This window comes from Nyctibius grandis, chromosome 8 (assembly GCF_013368605.1).
Source record: "Nyctibius grandis isolate bNycGra1 chromosome 8, bNycGra1.pri, whole genome shotgun sequence".
Classification (NCBI taxonomy): domain Eukaryota; kingdom Metazoa; phylum Chordata; class Aves; order Nyctibiiformes; family Nyctibiidae; genus Nyctibius; species Nyctibius grandis.
Genome location: NC_090665.1, coordinates 30,823,517 through 30,841,655, shown reverse-complemented (window position 1 = coordinate 30,841,655; position 18,139 = coordinate 30,823,517). Strand labels below are relative to the sequence as shown.

General features: G+C 39.5%; 1 protein-coding gene across 1 annotated transcript in view; it reads right to left on the bottom strand.

Annotated features, from left to right (window-relative positions):
• The window catches only part of ABCA4 (ATP binding cassette subfamily A member 4), a 75,368-nt gene continuing 57,229 nt past the window's right edge, over window positions 1-18,139 (bottom strand). Inside the window, exons 31-49 of the mRNA XM_068407057.1 lie at window positions 16,963-17,057; window positions 15,959-15,991; window positions 14,721-14,826; window positions 14,534-14,608; window positions 13,901-14,070; window positions 12,748-12,925; window positions 11,196-11,311; window positions 9,337-9,484; window positions 8,034-8,157; window positions 7,157-7,286; window positions 6,156-6,276; window positions 5,199-5,261; window positions 4,981-5,087; window positions 4,053-4,194; window positions 3,348-3,482; window positions 1,809-1,912; window positions 1,629-1,721; window positions 1,034-1,283; window positions 1-123 (exon numbers count right to left, since the gene is read on the bottom strand). Coding sequence (XP_068263158.1) covers window positions 1-123; window positions 1,034-1,283; window positions 1,629-1,721; window positions 1,809-1,912; window positions 3,348-3,482; window positions 4,053-4,194; window positions 4,981-5,087; window positions 5,199-5,261; window positions 6,156-6,276; window positions 7,157-7,286; window positions 8,034-8,157; window positions 9,337-9,484; window positions 11,196-11,311; window positions 12,748-12,925; window positions 13,901-14,070; window positions 14,534-14,608; window positions 14,721-14,826; window positions 15,959-15,991; window positions 16,963-17,057 — 2,313 coding nt within the window. The remainder of the gene's footprint in view (window positions 124-1,033; window positions 1,284-1,628; window positions 1,722-1,808; window positions 1,913-3,347; window positions 3,483-4,052; window positions 4,195-4,980; window positions 5,088-5,198; window positions 5,262-6,155; window positions 6,277-7,156; window positions 7,287-8,033; window positions 8,158-9,336; window positions 9,485-11,195; window positions 11,312-12,747; window positions 12,926-13,900; window positions 14,071-14,533; window positions 14,609-14,720; window positions 14,827-15,958; window positions 15,992-16,962; window positions 17,058-18,139) is intronic.

The window sequence follows — 18,139 nt, the reverse complement described above, 5'->3', positions numbered from 1 at the left end:
CTATGCAACTGCCTGCTCATGCAAAGCAGGGAACACCTTTGCTTCTCGTCTGGCTCCAGCTGCACGGGGATGCAGAGGAATTTCCTCATCCTCCATCTGCTGTTTAGCAAAGTTCACAAAAACCTGTGTGAGGAAAGCAGAAAATGTCACCATCTCATCAACTGAGATGAGTTAGTGGAGTGTCTCTGCACATTTGCATCCTCTTGGCCTCTTTGCGGGGAAGAGACAGAAAGGGGTATCCATAGACATGAACTGAACTGAGACACTGTGTATCAGCAGGGATCATTAATTCCTTCTTTATTTTGATAAACTTCCTTCCTTTGGATGCACTTACTTGCAACTAAAATCCTATTTTTTCTTAAGCAGGAAATGGATTCAGCAAGGTTTGCATGGCTTGCACAACATAAGTGAGTTTGGTTGTGATGGGAAAGAGGAGACAGAATATTTTAGTAGGAAACTCTAAGGCAGCCAGGAATGTCTCTAGCATTCCCATCAAAGACAGCTTTGCATATGTGGACCCTCAGATACTTAGGAAAGCAGGCAGATGGGGCTAATACCCTCTAGCAAGGGGCTGTTGCCAACAGTCCCAGTGGACTTCCCAGGTTTTGTGTGTCTAATTGCTCCTGTATAAAACTGCATGACAGAGACATACAGACATTTAACTAGATATCACAGCATCTCTGACACAACACAGTCCAAATCTCTTATTTAAAATAAAATGTTATTCCCAGCTTGGCAAGCCTCATTCTGAATAGCTGACCTTGCTCAGACTGCTGCTCCTGAAGGAATGGGCATCTGGGAAACACTGTCTTACCAGCTTTCAGATGGCACCTGTTTACACAGGGAATTAGTCACAGACTTCGTATCTGATCCACTCTCCTTGATGAGGGGTCTGGGAATTTTGTCTGAGAAAGAGGTGTGAGATAATTCTCTGCTCTGAACAGCTTGGTCCTTCAGTTGTTTGGATACATCCCCATTGCATTGCCTAATTCTTGCCAGATAGGCTCTCATGGACGCTGTATTTTTTACTCACCTGATCTAAAGTTGTTTGAGACACAGAATATTCTTCAATATGCAAGTTTTCCTTATTGGAGATGATTAACTGAAAAATCTTGGCCAGAGAGGAGGAGCAAATCTGATACTGCAGCATATTGTAGTGTTTCTCTCTCTGTAAACTCCCTGGGAAGTTCATGTGTATGAATTGCTCAGCAGGAGTAGGATCTGGAGGCAGCCCAGACTTTGGAGCTTTGATTTTCAGAGTGACAATGTAGCCGTCTCCAAACCTGGGAAGCACATGTGGATTTGGGAATTGGATGAGGAGGTAGTTTCATTATTCAGGAAGGAAATTCATTTTCAGCAGCTATGAAAACATTAACAGTATCTGAAAGATAATGCATAAGGTCTAGCTTTGTAGGAAGCTCTGTATTTGCCCTTCTGGTGTGTAGCATAACAGAGTTGAAATAAGGTCCGCTCAAATTGTCTAGAGTACCATAGAGTTGCACCCAGTGGGTCTGAAATGGGTCTGTTTAAACAACAGCTCTTCAGATTGGATTGCTGTATTGAGAACAGTACATGCCACATACACTAAGTTTTCCCATTAAAAAACACCATAAAAATATTCTACTTACTTGTATTTTAGCTGCTGAATTGTGCCCAGGCATTTGAAGGTACCTTTTACCATGATGGCTAAACGAGTACACAGGGCTTCACATTCTTCCATACTTTCAAATCAGAGAACAGATATTTGAGATAAAAGCCAGCAGATGAACTTCAGCTACTCTGGGGGTCTGAATTCTAACTCTTTTTACCTGTGTGAGGTTAGAACCACAGCTCTCCCATCTCTGAGCACGCTGACGATAGAGTCCCACAGGAGGCGCCGGGCCTGAGGGTCCATTCCAGTAGTCGGTTCATCCTGTATGGGAAACGTTAAGACAATCGGAGTCAGAGCAGCAGATAAGAAAAAGAAGATCTATTTAGAATCAAGTCATTGTGTGTTTGTGCCTTAACATATAGCTGCTTCCCTAGTGAAATCTCTGCCTTGAGAAAGCACATGCACCTTGAGAAGGATATGAGTAAATGGGTACTAATGTACTTCTTGGCACAAAGGAGTAAGGAAACAAGTACAAGAAACTGCAGGTAAGAATGTAATGCTGTCTATGTAGGGCACAGCTACAGGGAAGGGAACGCAGTGATCATTACGACAAAGGCAGTCCCCAGTCTAGGGTCTTCTATCAAAAATTTAAGCATTTGTGATACCTCATTATAAAAACATTTAGGACCCAAAATAGAAATAAATGGAAAGAGGCTCACGCAGTAGCAGTTACATCAAATTGTGTCAAGTTTGGCTCTCATGTTTTGGCGGACATTAGAGATGTGGGTCAATATAATGGAGAAACAAAGAAAATAATTTTATATCTATAATACTAGCTTTAAGACAGAGATGAACCCTTCAAATAAAATCTTCCTTTTCTCGGGCATCAACTCTTGTATGAGGAAAGTGAGTTCTCCCCAAGGAACCTTCTTACTTACATAAACATATAGGACATTTCTCAACCTAAGAAGCAAGTGAAGACCCTGATTTACACTAGCTGAGGATCTGGTCCTGTATAAATCAGTTAACCCAGTTACAAAAAATTTTTTAAAATCTTGGAGAAAAAAATTTTCATTCAATATTTTGTCTTGAGAAATTATGAGAAAACATTTTATCTGTCTATTTTACTACTTACAGGCAGAACACTAAAGGCATATTAAATGGCACAAGGAAGCATGCTATTAAAATGTTATTAAAATTTTCTTTTTAGCTTACAAATTAAGGTGGTACAGTATAATCTAAAGAATTTTTGTAGTAATTGCATTTTGAATTTCCCTTGAGATATGCAATTATCTGATAACTTATTTGATGAGAACTACATTTCAGCATTTGTATAGTATAGTTTAAATTCGTATAATTTATTCCAAAGATATTAAAGGCTGCAAAAGGGTAGCTACCTTCCTCTGTTCTGCTAGATAAAGCAGCAAGGTATATGTTGTAAGATCATCTTTCACATGAGTGGTTATACTCTGACAAGAAAAGGCAGACTGAAACCAAACATGGATTTAAATCCAGATTTGTCTGGATTATGGATTTTATCTTTCTTTCATAATCACTTGAGGTCCATTGGAAATATAGTTATGCATCCCAGTCTATCCCTGAAATTAAAGAACTCAAAATTACATTGAAGTAGATGCAAGTTGAGAGCAGAAAGGAGCTTGCAAGGGCTCCATAAACACCCTTGTACCTCTTTAGTGTACAGTTTTATGAGATGTCATATTGAACTGTCACAGAGCTATGTTACCATGACACTTACTAGCAAGACGAGTGGTGGGCAGCCTATCAGTGCAATGGCAGTGGAGAGCTTGCGCTTGTTGCCACCACTGTAGGTACCAGCCAGGTGGTCTGCATACATAGGAAGTCCCAGCTTCTGGATGCCCCATTCAGCAACCTATGAAAAAGACCGTCTTTTTCACACAGCAGCTAATGCATAACAGACAGGATTGCTGACACATCCCTCTTCTGGCAGAGGGATGTCTATCCCCTGGGTTTTAGCACATTCATTTTAGAACTGGAGCAGGGGAGTCAAAAAAAATTTATGATAAGGGGAATTCTAACTACTTGAGGGAAAGCCATAAACCAGCCTCAGCTGTAGACTTTGTGTGTGTAAAAGAATTTAAATCATTTTCTTCTGGAATCTTCTTCATGTTTTCTTTCTTATACAACTTTAAAGACAAGAACAAAACAGCAGCTAGTGCAGTTCTGAGTCACAGCAGTTGCATCTTTAGCCTTCCACAGTTGGCACCAAAGTTTTGGAAGTACCATTAATGCCTAAGAACCTGCATTTGATAGCACAGTCTTGTACTTAACTGCCCAAATGACAGGAACCACTCCCAGGACTTCAACACAAAAAATGGCAAGCCTGCTTCGGAAATTCTGGCCTTTGGCATGTTATGAACCCAGTTAATCATCACAAATATTCACTGTAACTATGAATAAGTCAAAAGCAAGAATGCTTCACCCTCTTGATTTCCTCTGCTGGAACCCCTCGCAGGCGTGCATATAAGTAGAGATGTTCTCGTCCTGTGAGCAGGTCATCAATGGCATCAAATTGAGGGCAGTATCCCATGTTTTGATGGACGTTAGAAATATGGGTCAATATACTGGAGAAACAAAGAAAAGAATCTTAGTTCTATAACACTAGCTTTATGAGAGAGATGGACACTTCAAATAAAATCTTCCTTTTCTGGGGCAACAATTCTTGTAAGAGGAGAATGAATTCTTCCTGATAAAACATCCTACTAAAATACCTGTCTGTACAGAATACCAAGGAATATATTCTCATCAAAGTCAGCGTTGGTGGTAGTAGTAGTAGAAGTACAGAATCACAGAATGGTTGAGGTTGGAAGGGGCCTCTGGAGGTCATCTTGTCCACCCACCCTGCTCAAGCAGGGTCACCTAGAGCAGGTTGCCCAGGACCATGTCCTGGCAACAAAATAGCTATTGTTAAATCACATCAAGGGACAACGAATCAAATCCCAACTACACTTAACAAACCAAGACACACAACCTGGAACTAAACTAACATAAGTGAATACCAGATCACGCTGTATTAACTTATGACATGCCAGCACTGTGTGAACAAAGATGCTAGAAACAGACAGAGAAAAGTCCCAAAGCTCAGATCAAAGTACCTTGTTGGACTGGTTATCTTATGTTTGCAAGCTCTTGCCGTTAGATCCAATTGCCTTGTCCCACTGTTAGCATTACAATAACTTACCCACAGATTTTAAAACAGAGTGTTAAAAGTATAAAGTGCCAGTGTGTGTTAGCTGTGGTCTCTCTCAGTGCCATAAAACTGGAAAAGAGCTGCTGGGTTATTGAGACAATGATCTGGGCAGTTCTACCCCAGTAAATAGGCTGTCACAGGTTTTTTTTAAGGTACTTACCTATTGCCAGCCACTACAGCATCTCCAGATGTCACATCAGTATCTCCAGTCAGCATTTTGAATGTTGTTGTTTTGCCAGCGCCATTCACTCCCAAAAGACCAAAGCACTAAATTAGAAAATTTATCACATTCTTTAGTATTTCCAACTTGCAAATCAGCAGGGGCACGATATCTGAACTGATCCATGGAATGTAATCCAGTGTTATTGAACAACCTACCTCTCCAGGACGGATGCCAACACAGAGTCTGTCCACTGCAGGCTTGTGACTACCTGCATAAATCTAAATTGACAGGAAAAAAAAAAAAAAAAGAAAAATCCTATTTCAAGACCTCTACAGCAAAGAATATAATCTGAATTTTTTAGTTTAATGCTATTGGGATGAGGCAACTTTAGAACCAAGACAGGAGTAAATAAAAAATGAAAAAGAAAGAATAAGCATTTGTCCTGGTTTGGCCTTAAACCGTGACAGCATTCTACAAAGTCAGGCATTTACTTACATTAAATAAATTTGTAATGACCCCTACAAATACAAATTTTTCTGTATGCAGCCTTTTACTTCATATCTTTAGCACTAGGAGACAGGCCTGATGCTTTGCTGGGACAAAGTATCTCTGACATATCAAATCGAAGTGGAACAATACAGCAAGACAGTCTAAAGAAGATACTCCAGTTCTCTATTCATGAGATCACAGCAATGTGTGTAATCTTTGTATTTCTGTAGCTCAAGCTTGCGTGCATTCTGATAGCATTACTCAGATGCCTTCAATGTCTGGAAAGAAGATAAATTAGCAATAACTATAGCCCTCAATGTGAAAGCAACCAAATGGTTAACTTGAGATTGAAACCCACCTATGGAGAAACAGCACTGTAGAAGAAAAGACTAGCAGTAGAAATGGACACTCAATAGGTAACAGTCATGTCAGATGATGTGAGGTAAAAAAAACCCTTAAGCATGGAGGGTTGCACTGCCCTTGCTGGAATTCCCTGTGGTTTGATTTCTAATCAAAGTAAATAGCCAAATAACATGTCAAGCCTTGACTTCTAAAATGTTTGTTATTTTCTAAGGCACAAGGTTGATTTTGAAAACAATACCGTCTGAATCCACAGCTGAAACACATTCTGAAGGAAAAAATTTACACTAGACTAATTTGTTTCATTCTTCTCAAAATATTACCTTGGTCAGTTCTTGTAATTCTAAGATATCTGTTTTGTTCCCTCCATTCATAATTCTTTTTCTTTCTTCTGCAACGTCCTCATCTTCACCAATAATAGGTGACATGGCAGTCTCAGCAAACCTGGAAAAACCCAAGAGACTGATTGCAGAAACAATGAGTTGCCCTGGGTGCAATTAGAATAACAGTGCGAAACAATGGCCAATCATTGCCAAAAATGTGACTGGTGGAAGCAGTGGGATTGAAACTTCACAATGTGACATTGGCTAGAGCCTGCTGTTGGGAGAATCCCTGACCTTTGAAAGTTAATCTCTAAATACTAAAAAGGGAGGAAATGGCTTGCTCAAAAGAGCATGCCGTTTCAGTCACTGGTATGACATAATCTGCCCCTCAGCCACAGCTTTCGATATTTGGCTGCTCATCAGTAGCTAGTGATAGTCCTTCTACAGGTCTTTTGAGTAGACCTTCCCATAAGACAATATTTTTATAATTGCACCAATTAGTACTCTTGTTGGCAATCTTGAACAGGAGTGAATGACCCACTCACACCTGGAAGGTACCTGCTTTCATTGAGATAAAGGCACATTTGTAAAGCAGAGGGGGGAAGCAGGCATAGTGTCCAGGCTACAACTGTCTTGTGCAATGGACTAGAATTCCTGTCTTGGAGTGTCAGGCTAGTACCTCATGCCAGTGCTTATGACACTACAAACTTTCCAAGTCATTTTATAATCTCACAGTGTCTTAATCTAAAAAAATTGACATTAAAGTCTTAATTCAAGAAAAATAACTCCTTTAATAATATATTCTTAAATTCTGTTAAGATAATGCACATTTGTAAATGCTTTCTTGAACCAGAATATCAACAAATTAAGATGAAATCTGGCAAGTAAACAGAAAACAAAAGCTGACAAATTCAGAGAAAAATAAAGAAATAAGAGGGACATAGAGAATAACAAAGACACCCTCTTAATAAAGAAACATTAATACAAGCTTCCAGACATACCATTTTGTGGAGAACCAATGGTGCTGCATAAGGAGATTCAGAATGAAGAATGCAACTCCTTGAACAGCCATGGCAAACAGGTTCTTTCCAACAAAGTCCCACTGAAAAGGATTGGAAACATGCTCCTCACCTTTGGAGAAAGAGCACCAGAAAGCAAGGTGAAATACTGCTGAAACAAAACACTGCTCCTCGGAACAAAAGGCATAATCATAATGGTTTATGATGAAAATCTGTACTTTATTTGATCATGATCAGGCAATGTCTTAATTTTCCAGTGTCTTATAAAGATTCTTAAGAAAACACACTCGAAGCTCAGCTGCTGCCTGGGAGCAAAAATGAATGTAAGCTCTCTGGATATGCACTAATTTGGATACAAAATTTGCATGGATTATGTGAGAGACACAAATTTTCTGAATAAAAACAGATGAGTTCTGCGATATGACTATTCTTTTAATAAGAAGTTGTCTGATATCAAAGACAGACATATCCCAAGAGGATGCATTTGAAGAACAGCAGCAATTTTAAGCATTAAGGTGAGGGCTGCTGAAGTATTCAAAAGAAATGAAATAATATATCCTCCTGTAATGATCTAAGGACTTCAGACCAAATGATAAAAAGACACCGGAGTCTAGCACTGAACAAATGGGTTCATTTCCGATACAGACTACTGGTCGGGCGATAAGAGTTCTGGCAGCTGTATCAGAAGCTGTGATTCCACCAGAGGTTGATCTTTCATACTCTTCATCCACCTGATGATGTGAAAGCAGAGAATTTCAGAAAGAGTCACTAATTTTCCAAGATAACACTTCCAGCCATCTCATCCAAGGTCAGGATATGTGACACTGATATAAGTTGTTGCTTATTGGCTCTTACTTACCAAACCTGGCATATACTTCAGTCACAGCTTGGTTCATGGCCAAGTCAATGAGTCCACGACCCAGGCAAAAATGTGGGAAGACAATCAGCACATTTTTCAATGTTTTATTAAACTTCAGCAAAGACTGTAAGAAACAGAAACAAAATAATAAACAGTTGAAACTAGACTTAAGAAAACACAGCAACATGAGTGAAAAGTTCTTTGTCATGTCAGAGAATATTTCCATAGCTGGAATATTTCCATAATCAGGACTGCCACAATATTGAAAAGTACCAGTGTCTGGGCATAACTACACAGTAGACTTTGGTGCAATGTGGAGATACCCAAAACAGTGTAAGCACCAGTAGCAGTCTAGCTGCACCAACACTGAATCCAGAGAAGGGCAATTTTCCCTCTGGAGACACAGTGTCTGCAACGGAGACATACTCTTAAAGATAACAATACTGGCTTGCTGTCCCACAGACTGAATGGCACTAGATTGAACCCTGCACTATCAAGAAGCATGGCTGAGAGTGCAGGAACACCAGGGACAGAAAGTATTGTAAAGCTGGCTCTTGAAACCATGAACTGAACCAAGAGCTGTTTCTCCTTCCTGGCAAATAACAATGCTTGATCAACACATGGTGTTTGAAAATGCACTATCAGTAATGATAGCTGCTTGGATGGCTGTCAGATGAAGAAAGAGTGTCATTCTCAGTGGCCAAAGTATCAGCAGCTGTAGAGGTCGTAGTAGTAGTACATACAAGCCCCGAGTGTTTTATAACTGATCTCTTAGCCTTTCTAAGAACTAATTTTGACGCTCACTGTATTCTGCCTATTCTTTTACTTTCTATCACCTCCCTGGTGGTGTTAAACCATTTTTAGGCAATTCTCAGAATGCTACTATTAGCAGAACATCTCCTTTAACACAATGACTAGCAGGAGTGTCTTTCCTTACTTAGTGGTGACTCCATGATTTTCTACCATCTACCTCTTCCTGTACAACCCAAGCTGCAGAAGCAAGCACAAACTGCCATGTCACCTCCTCCCCAGCTGTGAAAGCGTACAGAAGTGTTTGCTCATAGGGATGAAAAACAATGGCATTCCTTGTGTGTGTAGCCCAAGGTATCAGTTTCCCTGAGTTGCTTCTCTGGGTTATTCTGCTCACCTGTCCCTGCAGTTAATTCAGCAAGTTCCCCACTCAGTTATTTACTGCCAGAAAAAATGGCAAGTTAGAGAAAGACAGTTACTGTTAGAGGTGGTTATGCTTGGACACCTTTTGCATAGCCCTTTAAAACCAGGTGTCAACAAAAACATTACTTACCAGGTTATTTTCAAATAACTCCAGGATGAATGTAATGGCACTGCTGTTGATCCCCACAAAGAGATTAATACAAGACAATGCAACATAAGCTGTGCTAGGGACACAGAAGAAAGAAGAAGCAGGGTACATCATGGGAATTACTGCCCATCTGCATGCAAAAGAGAGAAAAACTATGATAATAGCTTCTCAGTATTCTCATGTCAGTTGGTCTAATGAAAACACAAAGGTGAGCTTTCTTCTCATCCCAAGGGTAATGAAATGGTGTAACCAACCAGAGATGCCACTACAACATTATTTCCTGGTTACTAGATAAAAAGATTTTTCTGCTTAGTCTTTTTTGCTGTTAAAATGCAGGGCAATAGCAACTGCTAAAACTGACAAAACTTAATGCTAGCAAGGTTGTTATCACCCCGGGTATCCTTGCACACCTCGCTGGATTGTACACCAGTCAGGAGAAACAAAGGAATGTTAAAAAGCAAATACGAGGTACTGCTTTGCTAGATACTCCTCAGCCTTTGGAACTGTCCAAAGAAATCAGAAACTTTGTAAATTTTGATATTCTAACTCCTCTACCATTGTTTTTTCACTCCTGATTTGGAGCTTCCCATGCCATGATTGCTGGGACATAGCAAATGCACACTCAGCAGCACAAGAGGAGTGTTTGCCTGGAATAAATTTACAATGCTAGTCAACAATCAGTCTAACTAGGAAGAACTCAGTAACAACCTGAATTGCTTAACAGGACAATACACACATGCTCAGAAAGAATCATCCTAAGTTTCCCATTGTGACTGCAGCTGGACACAAGGGCTAATGTATGATTCTATGAATTTACCTTCATTTCTGTTTTTTATTTTGAGTAGCAAATTGTGAAATTGTTATTGAAGTGACTGCCATGTGATTATATTTCTTCTAAAAAATTTCATCTTGGTAGATGCTTTAAAGTATGCAAAGACATTTTAAATGTCCATCTACACAGCCATGAATTACTGTATTTTAAAAAAATATACAGAGCCACAGACAACTTATTAAAGATACCACTATTGCACTTTAAAAACATATAATGAAAAATTAAAACAAATGAACATTCTGATTGCATTTTTTAAATGCTGAGTATTTTACAGAGATTAAATTATGACAATGCTTTGCATTTTCTCAGGATTTTCATTCAAAGAACTTGAAAACTTCAGAAAATTAAAGGTAGTCTGCCCAGAAAAGAACTGTTCCCTCTTAGGCTTAATTTGTGATATACATAGGAGGATGTGAAAAGCTTCATTTCTTTCTTCAAGTCTAAAAATAGATCTGGTCGAACATTTTGCCTAGACTACATCAGCTGCAGGGCTATCAGGAATATGATTTTATTGATAAAAATATATGATCACTAAGTAAATGAGAGAAAGTGAATTTCAGTCAGCCTTATAAAATGCTATTTTTCCAATACATATGCTCATTAGAAGTTAAAAAAAATATTGAAGACTTGGTACTCTTTGCCCTTGGGTTAAATGCTGAAAGATATTTTAGTATTGGCTGTCAATGAGGCAAATGAACACCCACTAAATTCCTACACAGTGTACAGATCAGAAAGCAGCAAATTGAACAAATACATTTTCTGTAAGCATCACATATAATCCTTAAAAATGTAAGGCAGCGACAAATAAAAAATTTTCTCCTTTACAGCACATGGCCAGCCAGTGTGTAAATACCCTGGAGCAGGGACAGAATCCAGTTCTAACCTGTATTGTACCCACTCAGCGTTATTCTTTAAAGCTGGATTTCACTAAGTACCAAGCTCAATAACATGAAATAATTTCCATGTAAAATACAAGGCCCCCCATGCAGGAACAACCTTGAACACTCACCCATACAGAAGCAGCAAGGCAACAAGCACAGGGAAATTAGTCGGAGAAGTGTATGCTTTCTTGTTGAATCCCATGAATATAACCACAACCATTCCAGCACTCAGCGCATAATTCACCTGCCACATCACAGGGTGAAGATCAGTGTTGTAAGACCTGAGCAGGTCTGCAAACATATCCAGATCTTACACATTATTCCAAAAGGATTTTGATTGAGGAACACCTGAATTTATGAGCTAGACTAGTCACACTCAAGCTTTTGGATCAATGGGTCCCTAGCAGCACTCAACATGTTTCTGAGATATCTTTATCAGACTGTTCATCAGAAATACAATATATATCATTGTTTCTTAGATTATGGTTTGGAGGCCAATTATTTCATGGTCATACTGGCAGGCTGCCCACAGAAAGAGGCCGTGGGTATGCAAGGGAAGTGCAGTTTCTGGTGATGCAAAGGCTGTGTAGAAGGGAAAAAGTTAGTTACTTGAACCACGTTCCTGGGAGGAGGCTAAAGTGAGTATGCTTGGCCACTGCTCTTCTCAATTTCTCTGTTCAGTATTAGTAGTGCTAGTCTACTGCACTGCACAGAGCTCCCCATGCAGAATAGAAGGTGGCATTTCACAGAACTGCTAACACCAGTTAATACCTTGCATCATGCTGTCAAGGGCCACAGCCAAGCAGAATTCCTGTCAAGGAAGCTGCTGTGAGGCTGCTGTGACCAGCAGGGGACAGAACTCAGAGACCTGCTTCTTTTCCCTTGTTTACTAAATTAATGCTTTGCTTTACCTTATCCCGAAATAGCATCTTCCAAAGCCCATAGAGTTTTGGGCTTTTCAATGATTTCAATTGTTTTTATTTTTTTCAATTCCATGTTCATGCTTTTCTTCTTGCATAAGCCCTTGGTTGCTCTCTTTGTTGAGAAGGCATGGCTAGAAAACAAGCCCCTTGCTGTGCCTTAACCAGGCAAAGAATTTGCTCCTTTGTGACAAATTGGCCTGAGGAATAATGGGAGGGTAGCTGAGCCCTGTCTAAGCAAGCCTGGGCCTGTGGTCTAAATCCTTTTGGAACAACACAGTGAACATGATTCAGTGACCTAAAAAAATACATCTATGTAATTTTAGACACCCTAGAGTATTTTGTCTGGCCTCCAGCTACTGTTCCAGCAGCCTGCGAATCTCCTGCTTAGATTTCTCAAATATCTTGAAACACATTATGGTTCTTCTAGAGGGCAGGAGCGACTAGCATCAGACAACTGGACTTTCCCCTGCTATGGTAAGTTGTACTTTATTATACATTCAGTTGTAAGGACTGGAAACCCTAAGATTACAACCATTTCAGCTTCAGTAGTTGAATAATGAGTTATGCACCTGACTTAGTTTTTACATCTGTAATTAGTTAGGAGGTCAGATCCTTAGCATGCTCTCTGAGAAACACTTAGAGAAATGAATGCTTTGCAATGCTCAGAATCACCTTCACTCAATTCATGGATTAGTCCCCAGTTCATGCAAACCCAGGAACACTTGCAGGCTATGAAATCAGACCAGCAGTTACTCACTATGTCCCACATGAAGTTAGTTAGCCAGTAGATCACAGGGCTCACACCACTGACAAACTGTAGATGCTTGGCTTTTGTTACACGTTCTTGAATCAGGTATAAAACAAAACTGGCTGGTATAAAGGACATGGCAAAAATCACACAAATGGCAACAACAGCATCCACTGAAGTGGTCAGCCTAAAACAGAGCACAAGAAGGGACTGTGAGCAAGGGAATGGACACAAGACACTTTATTAGCATTTGGGGAATCTGGAGGGAATTTTAAGATATAGAAGTACCAAGGTTATTTTGTAAGTAGAAGACTTTTCAAAATGTGCTAGGGTATTTTCCCAAGTTGTGTTGGGGACTGTAGCTAACAAATATGGATGTTGGTGGCACCATTCCCTGATTTTTTAGTTGCCTTCATTCTCTGGAACAGTTCAACTCCTATATATGTTTCAGTTGGACAGCCTTTCCTGTACAGTGTGTCTCAAACCAGATATTAAGGCACAATAGTCAAAGTGCTCTGGGAGCTGGGAAAAGAGGGACTCAAAGAGGCAAGTTGCAGACAGTGAGATGAAGCACAGACCTTGCCTCTGTGCTAAGGCAGAAGTTTTCAGTTTCACTGACCTCTGAACCTAATACGAGACATGACTGGGAAGTCATATCTTCTTAGGGGTGTCTTTTTCAAGAAATTATGGCTTTTAGATTCTGGAATACACCAACCCTACTACATGTCATTGAAAATCTACCTGTGTGCTGTTCTTGGCACCAAGATGAAGGTTGTCAATTACTGCCTACCTGTAGTCAATTAAGGACAATTTCTGATTCCTTTTTTTGATTATGATCTCTATATTATTCCACAAGTAAATCTATTGGCTTTGGAGCATGAACAAAGACTTCAGAATCTTTGTTCTTGGGAATCAACAGAAACATGTAATCATGTAGAATCAATGGTCATAGCTCCTACATGGGATAGGAATGAACTTTATAGGAATATAATGAGACAGAATAGATTGTATATTTAATTCTTGATTAGAACAAAACTTCAGGGAAAGGCCTCCATGTTTCATCAATTTAACTATTTCTCCTAAGAGTGTGAGTACACTGGAGGTGGTAAGCTGCCAGGAGGGGGAGGGGTAAAAGCCAGATGCAGAGCACAGGCAGACTTACACAGTGACTTCAGAGAGTTGCTCCTTAGTGAGGTTCAGGGGATGGTTTACAACAGTGATGCCATATTCCTCAGGGGCTTGGCCAGTCCTCAGGTTAGCTCTAAGGATTGCATTATTGGCTACATTAAGGAAACTAACCGTAGCATGCCAGCCTTTATTGTTAAACCACACCTAAAAGAGTCAGAAAGCACAGATTCATTTAAGAAGCCTTCACTAATAACCCTGAGCTGCTGGAGAAAACTTGGCTGCCTTTTATCTACTTTGGTGGGCATCGTCAGCAAGGAAGAATCCAACACCAGGAATTCATAGCTCCTAGGCACAGTCCAGCAGGAGGAGCTCACATATAATGCTTCTAAAAGGGTTGGGCAACAACTGTGAAGGGATTTTATAGAAGCGCATTTTAAAATTTAGCAGAATGTGTCCTACTCGGAAGTATTTAGGACAGCAAGAAGTACTAAGAACATGGTTTAAAAAATCTCACATTAGAAATAACTTTGCATTAACACTGTATCCCATATATAATAAGTATAGTATTTCAGCTCTTCTTGCATCTGAGAATGCCACTAGCAATATTCTCACAATTTGAAGTCTATGTCAAGAAAGACTGAGTTAGCAGACTACTTCCAGCAAATACCTTAATATTATCTTCAGTTTCCATGTATTTAAGGAAATTAGGAATTTCTTTAGCAGCAGCCAATGAAGTTTGTCCCTAAAATAAAAAAGAAAAGGCTAAAGATCAGCTGTCTGGGTGAAATCTGGTGCTGCAGGTTTTCAACTTGTACCAATTCTTTAGCAAAGGGACAAAAAGAAACCTTGCTTACTCCTGTTACATTCATCATTCGGCCAAGATCACTTAAAAAATTGACAACTTGATCTCCAGAAATATGAAGGACTGGGAGCCTTCCTCCTATAGAAATCCCTCCATATCTAAGAAAGAGAACAGTATCATCAGTGACTTGTACCACAAACCCAAATCTTTGTACATTGATGGAAATACTAAAAATCCACTTAATGTAAATTTGATTTCTATGCATCATATAATTAATGTATAACAATCTCCACTCTTTTCCTAACAAGTTGTATTAGGTCTTTATTGGACTTACAAATAATAGAAGTTCTGTCAGTTTCTGAGGGGTTCATGCCAGGATCCTGAGAAAATTATTGTTTAGATTGAAGATTTGGGAAAAACAGTTATTTCTAAAGATAATTGACATATAACTGTTTGGACAGCATGGAGGACTGAGGACAGCATGGACCTCAGTTAACATTTCAGTTGTCCTGAGAGGAGCAGGTATTCACCAATGCTGGTGCCAGCAATACTCCATAACGATAAATACTATTGCATAAGAGGAACCGAAGTCTAATCCCATAGAAAGTAATGTTTGCACATGAACAAGCAGATATTCTGTGAAGGAAGCCATTCATCCAGCTGCTACCTTTGAAGTGAGTTCCTACTGAGGATGAAAAACTAAATAAGTATGTTCTTCAGGCTAATCAGACATCTTTCTTAGCTCAGTATCTGCAGTGTAGAAGTTGCACTGGGGTTAGCTGGCGCCTTTACGTAAGCATGGAGCACTAGTGGAATCTGTTTTATAACTACTGCACATGTTCAGAGTGGGGATGGGGAGTTGCGGTTGTTATTTCTGTATGTGATAGGTTTTGTCTTATCCGGGTCTTTTTTTTGGAGGGTTCACATTTTTCTGCTGCACTTTGAAAGACCTGCGTCAGAGCATTATCGCAATGTAGTGCAGTATTGTATTGTAACTCTCCATCGCTCAGATCCCATTAGTCTGACTCTTGTAGATAACAAGACTGTGATAGTTCCATTGTGTGCCTCTAGCCTTCATCCTTGTGAGGGCAGTCCAAACAAATATAACCCCTTGTCTTTATAAAACCCTTGCTGACCCCCAACCTATTTCCCACTGAAGCCATCTCTTTGTTCTATACTATCTGCCACAATTCCCCTAGTCCATTCAGAGAAACATTGTGAGGCTCCCCGGTTAAACAGAAATTCATTGTTCCTTTATTTACCACCGTAATCTGTGAATTGGTTTCTTACCTTTGCTCATTGACCCAGTATTTGCTCTTCAAGCTGAAACAGACAAAGAGAATCCTGTCTCTTAATGCACTGAACCAAAGTCAATGGTATTGTCAGGCTTAAATGGAAATTAAAGGTGAATCCTTATGCTTTGCAGATCTCCAGTGTCCCCTAGACAGATTTTATTTTTGTTTTGTTTGCTTTCTTTTTAAATCGCTGCTGATTACTTTGAGTTGTGGGGTTGTCAGGACTTTTGGTATTCCCTGCAGTGGTTTTTTGTTTTTGTTTTGTTTTCTGACATGATTAATCTCCAGATCATACAGAGATAAGCAAGATTTCTAAAGTGACACATACTGGCTCTATCCTAAATCCATAATGAATTGATTTTAAAAGATGTATCTGAAGTAATTATGACATATGCTAAGAGGAATCAGTCAAAGGCAGCCAGCACATAGCTAATATAATGGGAATTTCAAGAACTCTGCTGGGAACTGAAAAGACAGCAAGGTCTGGATCAGAAATAATAGGCCATGGACACTGCACAGCTAATTATCACGCACTCATGCATGCTGAGGAGCTATCAGCAGGATAGATGTATCTATGTAACACTGTCCTTTGGCTCTTTAGCACTTCTGGGAAGCAAGTGATAATTAACTCAGGCAAACGGTCATGCTGGTGTGGCTACAGTTCTTCAGGGACACAAACTAGGATATCTGCAAGGCAGTTAACCATGCTGTACAGAGGCACCAGTTTTCCCACCATTGACACAGCTACCATTAACATTCCATCAACACTGAAACTTAGCTCTGCCTATAAAAGAGTACCCAATTACACAAATAGGTACAATTGAAACAATTTAACTCCCCTAAAATGAGCATCTCCTATTCTTACATCAGGAATATGGACACGATGCTCAAGTCTACACAATACTGTGACACATCAGCTGCTATGTTATTATTAAATGATAATTTCATGGCCAGGTACAAAATACCACATGTGAAAAACAAAGAGAGATTCATCCCTACCTCCCTTTTATCAAAGTGGGATATGTTTTCACTAGAAAATCTGAAATATTTCTGTGGGTCAGATCTTGAAGAATTTCTGTGCTGTGCTGCACTCTCTGGAAAGAAAAGAAAACCTAATCAATCACAGTAAACTTTACTGTCTCTAAAGCTATTAAGTAAGTGTTTGTCAGGAAAACAGCAAAAGCAGCTTTGGTTCACAGGAATTGTTCAGGTTCATAGTATCACTAAAATGAGAGTGGGTCATTCATTTTCTAGCCCAAACATCCTTACTTTACTAAGATTTCAGAAGAAACCATGAAATCACAGAAGTCTGCAATGCCCAACGCAAAACAGTTGCACTTCACTCTGAAACTTGACCCAAGTTATTTGCAAGAAAGGCCAGGGTTGCTCAAGGCTTTTGCTTCACTGTGAAAGATGAAGCTTTTCAAATAAATGGAGGTCCCAGTGAAGATAAAGTAGTTTTCTATGATTTAGCAAGTTGAAGTAAAAATTAGTATGAAAACTTCACCTTCACTAGCACGTTAGATACTTTGAATAAAAATTACCCAGTTTTTTGGTAATGAAAATGATGTCACATGACACCTTTGTGAGTCTTTTGCAAACGTGGGGTTGCTGTGAAATGCAAGACCTCAGACTTGCTGAGTTTATCCCAAGGTAGAATATACTTAAAAAGGTTCCTGGGCAGTTTCAGAGGGCAAAGCTTGCAACCTGAAATGACCTAGAAACAACCCAGAAAGTAAGTCTAATGAACTTACAGAAGCTACTACATTTGTCCACAGAGAGGCACTACCAGGTGACAGAGAAGATACATTACAGATGTATAGCTGATTCTAGACAATACACAGGAAGGCTGGTAGCATCCTAATAGTGCCTTCATTAAAGGAGCTGTCTATGCTCAGACGTATTTCACAATTATTTACATACTGTTACATACTGTTGCCTCCCTGGAGACTCAAATGTGAACTGTTTCTTCCTGACAAGTTATACAAAATTATTATATCCTGTAAAATTATCAGGATAATATTATAATAAACGCATTTCCCTTAGAGGACTAGAATCCCCCCAAACAAACAAATTAATTTTGCTTCCTACTTGGATTTAAAGTTTTAGATGAAATTTCCCTCTTAAATACACTAGCATGTAATTAGCAAAATTCAACTTTGGCTGTCCACTGGAC